General features: G+C 49.8%; 2 protein-coding genes and 1 long non-coding RNA gene across 5 annotated transcripts in view; 2 read left to right on the top strand and 1 right to left on the bottom strand.

Annotated features, from left to right (window-relative positions):
- The window catches only part of LOC126533647 (uncharacterized), an 84,706-nt gene extending 83,646 nt beyond the window's left edge, over positions 1-1,060 (top strand). For both annotated transcript variants that reach the window (XM_055072232.1, XM_050180822.3), the window contains exon 6: positions 745-1,060. In XM_055072232.1, coding sequence (XP_054928207.1) covers positions 745-876 — 132 coding nt within the window. In that variant the 3' untranslated portion in view covers positions 877-1,060. The remainder of the gene's footprint in view (positions 1-744) is intronic.
- ps (RNA-binding protein Nova-1-like protein passilla) lies at positions 927-11,923 on the bottom strand. Of its 2 annotated transcripts, none has more exons than XM_050180805.3 (4): positions 11,450-11,923; positions 6,977-7,120; positions 5,003-5,157; positions 927-3,957 (listed from the first exon to the last, which is right to left on the bottom strand). In XM_050180805.3, exons 1-4 carry the CDS (start codon positions 11,568-11,570, stop codon positions 2,740-2,742), a joined length of 1,638 nt encoding a protein of 545 aa, XP_050036762.1. In that variant the 5' UTR covers positions 11,571-11,923; the 3' UTR covers positions 927-2,739. The 2 variants fall into 2 exon arrangements, with proteins under 2 accessions (XP_050036762.1, XP_050036763.1); XM_050180806.3 differs by lacking the exon at positions 11,450-11,923 and adding an exon at positions 7,421-7,609.
- A 1,096-nt stretch (positions 11,924-13,019) lies between these two features.
- LOC129385560 (uncharacterized) lies at positions 13,020-15,805 on the top strand. Its single transcript, XR_008613030.2, has 2 exons — positions 13,020-13,269; positions 15,614-15,805. It is a non-coding gene; the product is annotated as an uncharacterized lncRNA (long non-coding RNA).
- Positions 15,806-16,181: the final 376 nt, after the last annotated feature.

The following is a 16,181-nucleotide window of genomic DNA, read 5'->3' as shown; positions in this document are numbered from 1 at the left end:
AATTGGTAGACCGAAAACATGGCCCTTGCTTTCTACTCTCTCGAAATACAATATGCTGCACAGACACCCAAGGGTGGTGCGTTGGCCTGGCCCGAACAAGAATGGTGCAAAACAAGGAATGCTCGGCATCGCATTCAACTGTAATGCTTTTCTCTGCTACGGTATGACCTACATGACCTCAGATTCCTCGAAAGATAGCGAGCACGGGACGTGGCTATGCACAATGTTTCGCTCGACTCTAACTCCATTCTATACATAGCAGGCAACGCTACGGAGGTTACACTTCATTTGCAGCCTGCATTTGTGACCCCCCAAAAAATAGTTTGTCCCTTGTGAAATATGCAGGTCCACATCAGGTGATTCAACACATAACATTATGTTGTACCTTATGTCACAAAATGCAATGTGTTCGTTACGTGGAAGGCACTGGATATCTGAACCTATTTGACACCAAACGAATAGAGTGATGCAGCCACAACGCACCATTTTCACTTCCTACCGAAACACAGTACGTCAGATACAGTATAAGTATGTTGCATACAAATGCACGATTTAACTTTGCATCCACAAGTTGAAATATGTCAAGTATATGTTACACAGAAAGTGCCACGGATCAGAAACAGCTGCGCTGCGAAACACGTAGCACGACGTCCTTCCACAGTGTCGCCCACGTATGAAAACAACGTTGACTGCATACCACTCTGGCAAAATTACCCACACACCAAGATTTTGCAAACTATGCAGGCACGCCACCCCCACGGTTCTGCTGAGCTGCGGCAGTACAAGACTCGACTGCAACGCCGTCGTGACGACGGAAGGACAGTCGCGGATCGGCTGACAAGCCTCGCCGAGCGTTGCCTGGGCTTCTGGCCCTAACCGGGCATGAGGAAGCCTTTTCATCCCCAAGACAAGACAGTGAGAGACCATTTCAGCAGCTTTGCTGCAGAGAGTTGGATGTTTTTTTTTTCCCTTTTTTTCTTTATTCCATTTTATTAAGTGTCTCTAGCAGTGATACAACAGTTTACAACAATAAAAAAAATAATGGTTTGCAGCAGCTTAATTCATTTTTCTCCCTGACCCCTCGCTTTGTAGACAAAGAAAAAAAAAGGGTGTGGTTGGTGGTGGGCCTCGTGGCCAGCCTCTGGCACGCCCCTTGTTCTCACTTTTGTGTGTGTTGTGTGTGCTCCCGTGTACGACGAGCGGCGCTCGACAGGCAACAACATTTTTTTGTCTTTTTTAATCTTTTTCTCGTATCTTGCGGCTGGAGACTAGAGGCTCAAAAGGGGGCACCTAGAGAATCACAGTCCCTGCGCCCTAAGTACTGCCCTTCCCCAACACACTCAGCTGGCCCAAGAAAAACATGTTTGGTGTGTGTCCCAAGTTCACGAGCCACAATTAGAATATTCCTAGCAAAGAAGAGTGCAAAACAACTCATCAGGGAGAGGGGGGGAGGGACAAAGAATTAACGAAAATAACACTGTGAAGAGATGCTCGCAAAATGTCCATGCAACCCTTGTTATGTGTGTTAGGAACAAGTAAAACAAAAACACATGGCAAAAATTGGAAAAAAACGCGTCTAACAGAAGAAGCACTTGCACCTAGCGGCGGTGGCCGCACGGCCGCGGTATATGTATTTCCGTCTTCTCCCTTGCGGACGCCCGCGACACACACACGCACACACCGTGTTGTGAATATCTTTTTCTTTTGTTTAAACAGTTCCTCTCGCGCATCAGGATGCGTATGCACAGGAAAAGGAAGAAAAAGTGTGGAGCCACTAAACACACTGTGGCCAACAAACAGGTGACGTCGCTGCATCGGCAGCGGCTTTTCTTTTAAAAAGTTGCGAAAAGAATAAAAAAGTGGAGGTGGAGGAAAAAAGTGGGTGGGGATGGTGGTGGTGGTGGCGGCCCTCAAACGCACAGAAAAAGAAAAAAAAACAAGCATTGCCAGGAGGAAAGGGCTTTGTCCGCAGCTGCACTGTGGGGAAAAAAAAAAATGCAAACTGCAGCCCTCTCCCCGGTACTGAAAAAACATTAACAAGGCCCTTTCTCAAGTAGGCGCACAGATGCACACACAAACATACGCACACACACGCACACGCACACTCACGCAGTTGGGAAGAGCAGGGCTTTTTCAAAATAAATAATGCTATGAGACATGAGCACGCGGGATACAGCTCCAGCAGGCCGCCTCCCCGAGAGTCCGACCGAGCAGGCACCGACCCCCTCCGCTCCCCCTCCCCCTCTGCCTCCCTGCAGCTCTCGAAAAGACGGGGGCGCGCGTGTGTTCTTGATGGGGGGTGTGGGGTAAAAAGGGGGTTGGACACGCCGTTGGAGGGGGAGGTCTCGCGCCCATCTTTGCTTGGCGGCAGGCAGGGGCGCTTTGCATAGGTGCTACAGCTTGTTCTCGGGATGGGGGAGGCAACAATCCACAGCGGCCGTCGAAGAAGAGAACCTTTTTTTTCCCAAGGCACACTACAACGAGGAGATAAGAGGAAAAAACCCAGCGAAGGCGCGCGCGCACACCCAAGTCCGACGACGTGGAAATGGCCCACACTTCTGCACCTGTACACACCCAGACATGCGTGTAGTATATGTATATACATTATGTATATCCGTATGTTATATTATTCCACTACTGTAACATCACATTTTTTTTTGCAACACACTCGGTAAAGAAGGGGCAGGGGAAAGGGGGGGATGGGGAGTCAGCCGAAAGAAAAAAAAAACACCTTCCACCCTAGCGCAGCACCCCGAGAGCATTCTGCTGTGACCTTTTGGCTTCCTCCTCAGCGATCTGCTGCTCGATCAGATACTGGGCCGTGGAGACGGCATTTGGCGTGCCTGTGATGCTGACGATGCGGTTGCGCGTGCCCGGTGCGAACGTGCCCTTCTTGGAGATCTGGATGGCGGCGCCGCTGAAGCGCTGGATCTCAACCAGTGACTTCCCCCCCGGTCCCAAGATGGCCCCCACAATGTTCTCCCCCACCTCGAGGTCTCGCTTGACGGCGTCCGAGCACTTGTCAGCCGCGGAGGGTGGCGGCGGCGACTTGCACATGGCCCCCTGTGACGGCACCAGTGCTGTGCCCAGCCCGAATGAGTTGTTGTTGACCGGCATGCCTCCCCCGGCACCGTTGTTGGCCGCCGCACCAGGCGAGCCTAGCGCAGGCGAGTTCCGCCGGAATGGGTCGAACACCATGTCGCTGTGGTAGCGCTCCGAGCGGGGTGACCCGAAGCCGCCGCTGCCGACGGGGCCGAAGATACCCGAGCTGCTGGCAACCACTGGTGGCGTGGCGTCCATCGGCGAGGTCGGGTAGACTTGCTGCGGTGGCGGTGGCTGCGGTGGGCCTTGTCCCATCATGGCCCCATTGGCACCCGCTAGGAGTGCTCCGAGGCTGGAGCCCAGCACACCATACGTCGCCAGGGTACCCATGGCCGTCGCAATGTCGGCCGTTGCCTGCTCCGTGTAGCCGTTGCTCCTCAGCACCGCTTTGACATTCTCTAGAAGTTGCGCCACGTTGGCACCAGGAAACGGTGCTGGCACCATGGAGCCTGCGGCTCCGCTAAAGTTTGCCGTCGGGCTTAGGCTGTTGAGGCTCCCGCTCGAGCTGTAGCTGGCTGACGAGTTGTTCACTGTGGAGTGCACGCTCGATGGATTGGCGTAGGGCGAGCCCGTTGGGTTGAAGTTGGCCACGGGCCCGGTCACCTCAGCGTAGGATACGTGCAGGCAGCTGCCGCTCTGCGGGTCCTCCACGATTTTGGCCAGGATGAGCTGGCAGGCCTTCTTGTTGTTGTCCATCTCACCAATGACGGTGATGCAGCGCTCGGCGAGGGCGTGGTCCTTGGACTTCTGAGAGATCTGCACGTACGCACCACTCTCTTCCTTGATCTGCTTGATGTAGCTGCCCCCCTTGCCGATGATCATGCCCGCCGTGCTGTTGGGCACCAGGATCTTCACCTGCGTGCATGCATGCAATGTAGCTCAGCAATGCTTAAGGCCAACTTCTTTTGCCCATGCTGGACGGGCTGACAAATTGAGTGCACATAATGCTCGGCTCTCTGAAACCGATCACAGCAGGTGCCACCGACTGCACTGCACTTGCGTAGTCACTAGCTGTACGGTTTCTAATGCATTAACAGCGAAGAGAACCAATGACTAACTGCAGGAAAGTGGTGCAGTGAGCATGCAGCAAACTTGGGCTACCTGCATCAGTGAGAATCCTCACGGCGATTCAAATGGACACAACACCAAATGCAGAACCTCAACAAGGTGCAGCCAATTCACGGCACAAGGCACGGTGAAATAGACCAGCTGAAAGTTGAAAGCCAGTGCCTCCTTAGCATACCTGCCAGCCTGCAAGCTTTAAATGTTTGCAATCATCCCACGGACAAGCAGGCCAGTGGCACGTTTTTGAATAGAACTTTACCTTGAGCACACACACCTTTATTGCGTATGTATGTATGCGATTTATTTACGATGATTTAACTGTAGACGCAGCCCACAAGCAGCAGCAAACTTGGAACAGCAGGGAATGAAAAGCAACAGATTGCCTTTAGATCGCACCAACATTTTCTGCAACATTGCCATCGCCGATTTCGCCTGCTTCAGGAACCACAGTATTATAAACTTGCTCGAAGCAAGAACTCCACTGGTATACGAAATCTTGCGCTGCCAGAAGAAGGCAGTGCAAGTACCATCACCATTCACTCTTTTTTTTCATGCATTTTTTTGCAATCTTGTGCCATCCTATCTTTAAACACCTTCATAAACGTTTCGCAAACCTAACTTATTTTTCGTAACACACAACGCAACATTAGTGAAATTGCAGAATGAGCACGAAATTCGGGAGAGTTGGCAGGTATGCATTAGGCCTAGAAAACAAGTCCGAGTACCAAGCAACCCATTTTTTATAGAAACAAATGCAGAGTCCCTCCGTTCCACCTCTTACATTTAGGAGCTTCTCGATCGTTATGTTGTAGCCTCAGCCGAACGAGCTCCCTACCTGCTTTTCCCTCTCAGCTGGCTGCTTGTGGTCAAAGTCTATGGCAATCTTGGCTGTGGGGTCGGGCTTCTCCTTAATTTTCTCCATGATAAATTCGTGGATGCGTAGAACGCCCTCGACACTCCCGGTGATGAGGCACACCCTCTCGGTAGTTCCTGCAAGGGCGACACGTGGAAGCTACTGTGAAGGCAGTCACCAGCCTAGTTGCCAAAGGCACGTGGTTAATTAACATGTGGTTAATTGAAGCTGCGATTGCTGGCTGCAGCCAACAATTACCCTCCACATTGTTTTCTGGACAGTGGAGATCATAATGCCCTTTACTCAACAGTTCATAAGCAATAATGGATATTCATAAGTGTGTGATTACTAGTGATCAGATAACTCCCTACTGAAATCTGTATATACACTCCGATAATTCCGTACGTTTTCGATACGATAGTTATATGAGCTACACAAAATTTACACGGAATCCACATAAATTCTGCAAGTTATATATGAAAGGTTATAGGGAATTGTACAGAAAATTATACGGAATGCTTCAGCAGTTCTAATACTTTCTAACTGTTCTTTAGTCAATTTAGCACATACTGCAATTACGGTGTTGAAGCTGGTCAATGGTACTGGCATGTCTCCTTAGTAGAAATCTAGACCAGCAGCACTTCTAAATAGCCACCTTGTAACTTGTTTTCAACGAACCACAACTGCTGCTTGGCTTTCTAATAACAAAATTTTTGTGCAGTCTGCCTTTAAAGACACACTGGTGTCCTGCTTAGCTTTGTATTATGCTGTGCGAGAAAGGTGTTGCTAGAAAATGTTTAGAGCATCAATGCTAGGCAAAGTTAGGTAGAGATGTCGAGAAACTGCTGTTAGTCTCAAGATTCCTACAACTGGATCGACACACCTTAAATCGGCCAGCTTTAAATATGTAATGAACCAAGTTGATGAGAATATCTGACGAGACATTTAATCGATGTGTAAAGATCACTTTAACATTTCTCTCCGCATTTGAAGCACATACCACATGTCCCTATGGTTTGTGTGGATGCCATATGTTAGTGCTCCATAGCATCTGCAGCATCATGCAATGCACCGTCTGCCAATATTTTAATGAATGTTTTCTACCTCTCTTCCAGTGTGTTTCAATTGTAAGCAAACTATTACCACAATATCCCGAGGGATTCCCTACCACCTGAAAGAAAGCCCACACCCGTTCTTTGGCATGATTTGGTATTTTTTCTAAAACACCGAAAGATAGCCTGGGGGGTTGGCACTGCTTCTGCTGCCACCAATGGTGACACAGCAAAACTGGATAAGTTAGCTGCATCTGGAGATAACAAACAATGATGACTGGGAAGCACAGTCATCATTGGTTCATGCCCTTTCGCCGCGATCGTGACCTTGGCAGAAGCTTCACAAGCTTTGGCTACAATTCTTTTTTTGATTGTACACTAAAAGTTAGCCCGCTTGTTTCCTCACCAAATTTGCTCTATATTTGAGGTGTGCATTCTCTCTGGATATTACGGTATGTGCGCCGTATAGTAGTACATACCTAGGTCACACAGAAGTATTGTGGCTTCTGAATATCTGTTGCAACTAACAGTACACCAAAAGCAAGTGCAACAATTCAGGTAGCTGGGAGTGATACAGAGCATGACAATGTGAAGATGCAGCTCCTGTTGTCAATTTCAGTGCAGGTCAGAAGGCAGGCAATTCTTATCCAGGGATGTGTGCACACGGAGCAGTCGGAGCAATTAGTACAATTATGGATGGGGCATAATTTGGGGTAAGCTTTGAATTGTTTCCTGCCAAACATTATCGCTAATAGCGGCCGATAGCAAAAGGAGAAACTGTCTGTTCATTTTTCTCAGATTTTCTTGCCCACATTGCTTCTAGGCCTAACTAGGCACCCTCCTATGCTGGGTGTCACAGCCCTGTTCTTTGTTTACAGGGTGCAGTTTTGTCCGCAGGCCTCACCTGGGTAGAAGTCGTTCGACTTGGACATTTTCACCCGGGCTCCCGCTTCCTTTTGGAGCAATGCAATGGTCTCACCACCTTTGCCGATGATGGCCCCGGCAGCCACAGCGGGTACAAGAATCTTGAAGTGGAACGTCCCATTGCCTGCAGGGAGAGAGGGGAGGACGCCACTGTGCATACACGCACACCACACTGTTGCAAAAAAAGAAAATTGGCAGCACGCACAGACACACACACAGACAAACAGGGCGAGACTACCGGTGCATGTATGAGTCATGGGAGAGAAAAAAAGCCAGGGTGGTTTTCGGCGTGTGAATCCTGATGAGGCCACGATGAGCCTTGGCGGTGGGCGGGTGAATGAGATGGCGTGATGTAGTATGGCGCTACGACGATGCAGCAAGCGGCCAACAGACAAGATGAAGAAGGGGAGAACAAAGGCCGTACCTGACGCTCGTCTTCGTAATTGCTCCATTTGCAAAGCTTTTGCGGGGAGTGGGGGAAGAAGAAGGGCTCCGGGCTCTTTCCGCTCTCTCTCAAACGTGTGCGCGTGCCCCCTTCCGTTCGCTCTTAACTGCGTTTCTTTCGCCTGAGCATAGCGCACCCGGCGGCTAGTGGTGCCCGTCAAAAGGGCTGCAAGGCTGCAAACGAAGAGACACATACACACCGGTTGTAGGAACCGACAAGCCCCGCCACCACCACCGTTGGAGCCCAGGCAGGTCTCGGGGGGGGGGGGGGGGGGGGGGGGGGGGGGAAGGTACAGGGAGGGCGCAGCTTCAGACCGACACAACCCAAACTGCAGCACTAGAACAACCACTTCTTTTTTGACGCCTCGTGGCCACTGCAGGGCGCAACTAGTTCTTTAAACCTTGCACAAACAGAAACTCCGAGTTGTAAAGCCAAGAAGACCGTCCACTTCGCACCCTTCTGCGAGATGTATGCCTTAAGCAAGCTAGTCCTAGCCAAGAAGCACTAGACGAAACAGTGCCGGTCTCGAGACGAGAAGCTAAAGAAAGGTAAGATGCTGCAGGTCAGCAAGGGTACAACTATTTTGTGTGCACCGCCAAAGATGCACCTAGCAGATCGTTGTGTACTTTCTCAACAGAGACAAAATGCCCAAAGCTGCAGCCTGGAAAATGGGCAACTAGAATCAGTTCAATCAAGTTCAAAGATTTTTACATAAGTCAGCTTCAACGAGTATGTCCCACAAGGCTTGCTTCAACCAGCAAAAGCTTTTGCCATCTTCACGACGTGTCAGGTGCTTCTATAGTATGTATAGGCTGTCACTTGAGTCACTTGCGTCTGCAATTTTGCTTTTGCATTAAGGTTTGAACAGCTATGTTCCTTTTTCTTAGCATGTACAATGCGATTATATGCTATAGAAGAAACAACAGCGTAAGCATAATATTCCTGACTGTGGTCATATTAGGGTGAAATGTAGATTTCTTTTTGCATCGGCCAATGAAGAACATTGAAATTGTTGCACCATTATATGGAACAGAGCATTATGTCTGGTAATGACATCCCTCAGCATATATTGATGACGTAAAGAGGACCGAGTTTCATCGACACCAGTTAGGACCGAAACAAACGTCTACCAATGGTATGTCTACCAACGGTATGTGCGGTTAAGAATTGGAGCACCTACTAGTCCACAGCAACCACAAGGCAAAAGCCTCCTGTTTCGAACAAGGAAAATGTTCCATGCAACAATGGCTATCATATGGATGAATAAAGACCAAAGCGATTCCATTACGCATGGCGTCAAAATTGAGCAATACTGTAATTCTGCACGTTGCTAATGGTAGAAATACTGCGCACAATTGAACCCTCATGGTAAATCCCTAATCATATAGCCATTATTGTATATAAATGTTAGACGAGTTCCCAGCAGGCTTTCGGTGGTCGCAACTGGTAATCAATGTGAAGAGGTAGGTGGCGCAGTTGTCAACATGCACCATAATACCAGTGGATGTTAAGGTTAAAGAGCATAACCTACGTAAAAAAGTCATCTAAAGCTGGCCAGTATACAAAAAGAACAAGAAAAAAAATTCTCATCTCATGTTACCAGATGCGATTAGGAAATGAAGCGCACTATATACTACTAGATAGCCCAGCAGCATATCACCATCGGGGTGATAAGTTTCAATATAATCAAGCAGCCTGCTACGTGCCAAGAATTTGACCTAACACCAGCTGGTACAGGGTGGAAGTACCCCGTGGAAAAGCCCGGAAACGCAGACTACTGGAACTAGAGAAAATCTGCAATGGACAGAGGTGAAAATTATCATGCAGCTCCCCCACGAGTCTGAAAAAAAAAGTAAAAAAAAAAAATGTCGGACCCCATAGTCGGGCAAGGTGGAGCAAAAAAGGCCCAACCGCTGCTACAGGCTAACGAGCATGGTCTGGGAACAAAGCTCAGCACGCGGCCCCAAATCAGTCCTCTTTTAACTTATCGCCGATGGAAAAAGCAGCAGCAACAAGTTTAGTCACAGAAAGCGGAGGCCGCCACCCGCCCTCCCCTGCCCGGTCGAGATCGGTGCCACGAGGAAGGGAGGGCGGACCCCTCAAGAAACAAGAACGCGACCACCACCGGCGTAAACGGGACCAGAACCAAGGTCGAGAGGGGAACTACACAACGACACGATGACGTCTGGATCGCGGCGTATCGGGCCCGTTCCCTCGTCGCTTTTAACACCGCTACACTACCGCAGACGACGAGCCATCCGAGGAGAAATGCGCCAACTCTGCTCACGCGCGCTTAATAACGCGCGCACGCGACCCTAAATACTCGCGAGGCGGCAGAAGGAATGGGGAAAGAAAAAAGAATCGCACTTAATTTCCGCGACGATGCATCTAGCCGGCCACCGCCGGCCGCACGCACATGCAAGGTGGTGTGTTAAAGGGCTGCGCCGACGCGAAGGAGACGATAAATGCGATTACCACACGCTGCGACCGTCGTCGCGGCAGCCGGGTCAACGGCAAGGACACGTCGGGGCAGCACCCCAGATCGCCGGGGAAGCAATGCATTCCGCAGGTCGAGTCAGCAGCATGCAACGAACTGGCCGAAAGCACAAGGCGGAAGGGGGGCGGCAGTTCCTCCGTTCCTCCGGCAAATGCCCTAAGAGGGCTGCTACTACTACTACGACTACTACAACTACGGCCGCTGGCATGCGCTCGGCGAAAACCCGGACCGCAAATTACTTTCCGCCGCGCTCACCCCGTCTCAAACTAGGCGAAGCTCGGTGCTTTAGACAAGCGCTCGCAAAGTGTGCTCGAGGATCACGCTTGTCGTCTGCCAAAGGCAGATTCGCACGAAATTTTTCTGCAAGATAGGCCTAGGCTACGCTGCGCAGGGTGAGCCGGCGCACTGGCTCAGCCCCCTCTCCCGACCAACACACCATATGCAAGGTCCGCTTCGGCCACGAGATATACACCGAATTGTACGCTGCGTGAGGCATCGGAGAGATTCGTCACATTCCTCCGTGCACTGGCGAATCCGATCGGGCTCCCCCCGGCTCGCGGCAAAGCAAATAAGCAGAGGGGAAAAACACGCCCGACCGAAAACACGGCGAACCGCCGCCGTGGGGTGTGGGGGAAGAAGACGGAAAGAAAAAATCGTTTTCTTTCCCGACCCGACCAAACACGGGTGCGCCATGAGAGGCGGAAAGCTCTGCTCACGGGCCACGGGTCGGCGAAAAAAACAGAACGGGCCGTGGCTAGCAGGAAAGGCTGTCGACGACACTTGCCTTCGGGACGGCGAGCAGCACGACGCGAAAATGGTCGACCTTGCTCGGCACCTCGCTGCTGCAGCAGGTACCGGGTGAAAAGTCCGCTGTCCCACATACCGGGCCCGGCGCTACTCCATCGAGGAAGAGAAAGTCGCGGCTACCAAACACGCAAGGGGCTTCGACTCGACGAAAAAGAAATCGCCGACCATGTAATAAGGTGTGCGACGAAGAGAAAAAAAATATACAAAAAGAGGCGAGCACCGCTCGCCGGGCACCCTCCCCGGCCTGCCTTCGGAGGAAAAAAAATGCACGTCGCGGGCCTGGCAAGTAGATCTCACGGCTGTCAGCAGCGGCGAAATGGACGGCACTTTCCGAGCCCGTGATCCCCGAACCGCAATATCAGGAGCGAAAGACAGTGCTCGCCGGCTGATGGGACCCAGATAATTCGCCATCTCAGCGGCGATAAAAAAAATAGCAAGAAAACGTCGCCCCACTACTAGTACCTGACTCGGAACCTGCTGGGCAGCCGCCCAGGGCTTCGAAGCACCGAGAACGAGCTTTTTCGTCAGACCAAGCGCGCATCCAAGCCATCACGCAGCGGTCGAAACGGGGGAACTCGCGAAAACCGAGCCCTGCCTGCCTGGGTCCGGCCGCTGTGTCATATGGTACTACCCACGTCACACCCAGTTGCGCTGGCTGGGCAGCGGACACGAGACGCCCCGCTAGACGCAAATTGGTACGCTACCTCCGCCATGGTGGGACCTTTTCGTCGCCCCAATATCGAGCTCGGAATCCAGGGGCCTCTTCCTAGAATCTCCAATATCGGGATCGGGACATCCATTCACACCTCCTAAACCCGTCGCCATCTTCAGTGCAGAAACGTCCGGGCGCTGACGTCACTCCCGACGTCAACACGAGTCTCCCGGAAGACGCTGCGGACCGGCCTTCTTCCTGTTCCTCTCCGCGAGTCGCGACGCCATCCCTCGCCGAAACGGCGAGGTACCGTGGACGATCGTTCGGCGCGCGCTGTCCACCATTTCACCAACACACGCACAGGCACCCTAGAACGTGCAAGCGCGCACTTTGCTCGGATGGGAGTGCGAATAGAGTTCACATGTTGTTTTAGGCCTTTCTCGGGCCTTGGTTCGTCGCCTTGTGACGTTTGTTTGCAACTTATCAAGCTTTATTTTAAACGTGTCCGCGTCTCCTGCGCTACTGATGGTCCATCAGCTTACACGAACGCCGCAGTGCTAGTAACGGCTTGAGCTGTAATTATTTCGAACATAATGGATCAAGGCGTGATACACGCAAGCGCCAAATGTTCACACATTGCATTGTACAACAGAAAATAGATAGCAGTAAGCGCAGATGTGTTTTTGATCTGTTAGCTTCGCGCGTTTCACCAGTGTCACTGACTCACTGTAGGTAGCACATTGTACGGATTAGTGAGATTTAACTTGTTTATATACTGGCGATGACTGATAGCAGCTGATACACTGGTGCCTATGGCTCACAACGATTGCCGCAACTTTGATTTTAAACCACCTTATAACCCACGTGATAGGCTTTCCTGCATACCGCGTCTACCGTGCAGGGGAGCGACATTCGCAGAACACGCGGGAGACTTGAATTTGCACTCGCCTTGACTTCCTGGCAGCATGTGGGCCCTGGCGCTGCGTCCAGGACGTCGTTAGCGAAGCTTCTGTGCTGCATTTCGGCCTAGAAATGATAAGCCGAGGCAAATTTGCAGAAATAATCGCCTCACGGAGGACACAGCTGATTGTCCACAGGCACAGTTACCAAGCTTTGTCGCCAGGGTACGCTGCGAGCGCACCATTCGTTATCTTGAAAATCCGTTGCACAAAACAATATTGCCATCGGTTCGTATTTTTAGTTGAACAAGAAAATTAGAGCAATTTTTTTTTGTTTCTGATGTAAGTATACTATGCGAACGAAGAGTGAAAAGTTGCACGCGTATGCGACTCTGCGGAGCTAATCAATGCGGAGCTTTTATACGTAGTCATTCTTACACTAACTTCACGCAAAAAAAAGTTGACACCAAACTTAACGCAAATTTAGGCACATACGAGTTGTCGCGGCACCTATCGGTGAATAAACAAAGTTATTACTTGTACATTTTTGGTATTAGTTTGCGATATTGGTTTACTTTTATGCTCAAAAGCGACAGATGTATTCAAGAACGGTGAAAACCATAGCGGTAAATATGGTTGGTGTTGAAGCAAATTTTTGCACTAGTGCGATAAAAGCACTTTGGAGAAGAAGGAAGGAAACAGCGAGCGAGTGAAACGGCGGCAACAGCGGAGGAGAGAGCGCAGTTGAAAGGTGCGCCGCCTGGATTGTGAGAGGTGCGGTGGGATCCTTCCCTCGCACCCTTCCGACAGCTCTTCTTTTGTATGTTTGTTTGTTTGTTCTAGTTTCGTTAATGTCATCAGGGGCCGTTGGAGAGTAATGTCCGATGTGAAGCGGGCTTCGCACCATCGAGTGCAGTGAGCGGCTGCACGTTTGCCATTGGAAGCGACGCCGCGGAACAGTCGGAATGATGCGGTGAGCGACAACTTTTAGGCCTAGAGAAGTTTCGCACGGCCACCGAGCGAGCCGCCGCCGGGTGTGATGCACGAAGAGCACGCACCGAAAATGGAAGATATGTTGCTGGCGGCTTCCCTTTAAGCAGCAGCTGCGCGCAGGCGCTGGAGCGAGTCGCTTGCGCGTTTCTCTCGGCGCGTTTAAAGTAGCACCGGCCCGGCAGTTAAGAAGCGTGCGCTAATTTTTTTTCCCGAGGCTTTTTTTCTTAGGGGCGGGTCAGGCTTGCGTTTCTTGGCGGAGCGTTCCACCTGTGAACGCGTCGGCTCGAGCGTAGCCATGCGGAACGCCACTGGCGTCTTTGTGCCGTGCAAGTCGACATGCGCGCGATTTCAGTTGCACAGGTGAGGACCGCGTTACGTTCTGCTGTATAATTATGTAGCGCAGTTGCACCGCCGGGCGAACCTTCTGCAATGTTTCGTGTAAACATGCCAGCGTAAAGGCCGGGTACCGTTCTGAAAAGTGTAGTTACACACAGTTTCGTGTGTTCGGAACCGGCGGCTAAGTATGCATTCTGTGGTTTGCAAAATGCTTGCATCTCTACGATTGGGCTACCCGATCGTGTCGCTTTCTGAACGTCGGCGTTCTTTTTTTTTTTTTTTTGCATATAAGAATTTGGAAAAAAGGCTGATGAGGCATCTGTGCTTTGAACTCGGTGCAGCGCGTTCATTCGCGCACCGTGTTCACTTTTTGCAGCGCCTTTTGTTATTCAAATGCAGTCGGATTTTCGAACACTACGGTGCAGCTACCAGAGTGGCGCGCATTTGTTAGCACTGTTACTAGAAAAACTATACCAGCCACATTAAGCTTGCTGTAACCATTTCGGTTCTGTTTCGGATCGATGAACGTACTGAAATAGCATGTAAGTCTTTCGCACTGGTTCACTTAGGTGTTATTGCCGCCTATTTCTAATGAACTCTGTTAACGGTCAAGAGTGCTCAGCCGTCATGCTGCTTGCCTGAAGGCATAAAAGTGACTACCAGCGCCTTCGCTTTTGAACAAGCTACTACTTTATCTCGGAGAGGCGTCATGAAGGACACGTTGCTTGGTTGCCAGGGGTAGCGTTAACAGTAACTAACATCACGGCTAGTAAAGAACGCTAATATTTCAATTCCCTCCCAGGCTGCTGCCGCTTGTTGCTGAAACTATGGGTTTTCGACTCCAAGGGTCTCATGATATTGTGAGCTGAATGAGTCGGCTAATTGTTCGCTTGCACTATTAAAATTGCTTTTGCCATAGTATTGGCACTGGGACTCGTAGTAATCTCTTTAGTGCTGCTGGCCGTAGCAGCACTAAAATGTTGATCCTTTGGTAATGAAGGTTCCAGTAATGACAGTATGGTGCCGTACACCATTATGGTATATGGCAGTACAGTCGGTGACAACCTGTGAATTGCATCCTGACCACGGTGGCCGCATTTCGATGGGGGTGAGATGCAAAAACACCCATGTACTTAAGTTTAAGTGCACGTTAAAGAAACCCTAGGTGGTCCAAATTATTCCGGAGTCCCCGAATACTCATAATCAGATTGTGGTTTTGGCACGTAAAACTCCATACTTTGAATTCCATACCTATGAATTTACACTGTCCAACTCAAACACAATTCGCATAGATGTCTCGCCCAATTAGGTTCACTTATTAGCCTGACGCCAAGTGCGTTCCCATGTTTAAAGCAACTGTTTTCTCCACACAAATGGGTTTTTGTGTCACGGATTTCAAGATGAAACCTGGACGTCTAGGACAAATCTTACGAGTGATCTTGATATCACTTGGCCATAGGTAATATTTTAGCGTGGAACAACTACCTTTTATTTTCCACTAAGCCAGGCATTTATATTAGCAGAGCAAAGTCATTAAGCTGTGAGTGGATTATAGCAGGCTCAGCTCTGTTCCTTAGGTGAAAGGAAAGTGCACTGTGTTTTTGTGGGAGGAGCTTGTTTGTAAATTCTTACATTGCCACTGATTATAAAATAGTGCATAGGTTGGATAGGTAACACTTATTGACTGGTTTGTACTGTGTGTGGGAGACCTGGCAGAAACAGAAAAGGACGTCGATGACAAACCTGGATGTGCTAAAGTTGTGTTGGGACTTTTTGTCCGAAAACAGTAACTAAAAGAAAAATGGCAATGTAAGTCAATCTGAGCAGCTGATACTTCAGAGAAAGCAAAAGTGTTATGAGAGTTCTCGAACCCTCCGAAAGTAGGAATCTGTTTGCTGGCTATTCTTAGTGATTGTTCATCAGCGATAATCTTCTGTGGGCTCTCAGTGACGCCCTGGTCATACAGATACTCTGGGGCTCCAATGCAGGTTGCGTTGCTGGAAGCTTTCTACCACTACAGCTGTACATACTCCTAGCTGACCTCCAACTTGGAGCCGGCAAAGCATGTGAGAAACAAAAGTTACGAATAGCTGGCTAAAATAACTGTCCAGAGAAGGTGTTGTCTATTTGTGTGAGGTGCTAGCAAGGTAACTTTTATTTTATTGTCATTGATATCTAAATTTCAAAGAAAAAAAAAAACTCAGCGCTTTGGTGTAAGGTGTGCTGCTCATTGATATCAACCACGCTGCCACACAAAAATGGCTGTGAAACTCCCTCTTTGTAGCTTTGGCGTGAAATGTGATTGCATTTGAAACAGCACACAAAACACCAACTGATGGATGATGTCAATGTTTTATGTGTTTCAGGCTGTCCGCGTATTGTGCGCTTTTCAAAATCAGAGCGTTGTAAATAGCCAGTTTGCCGTGCCTGAATGGGGATTCAGGCCAACAACTAGAGAAATCTAACGAGTCTGTGTGTTTGCACTGGAAAACTCGTCCCCCAGTTCCTACTCCTTCGTGGCTTCCTAAATCTTTTGTTCATCTGTATAGATGGAAA

This window comes from Dermacentor andersoni, chromosome 7 (assembly GCF_023375885.2).
Source record: "Dermacentor andersoni chromosome 7, qqDerAnde1_hic_scaffold, whole genome shotgun sequence".
Lineage (NCBI taxonomy): Eukaryota > Metazoa > Arthropoda > Arachnida > Ixodida > Ixodidae > Dermacentor > Dermacentor andersoni.
This window is presented reverse-complemented; position numbering and strand designations above follow the sequence as displayed.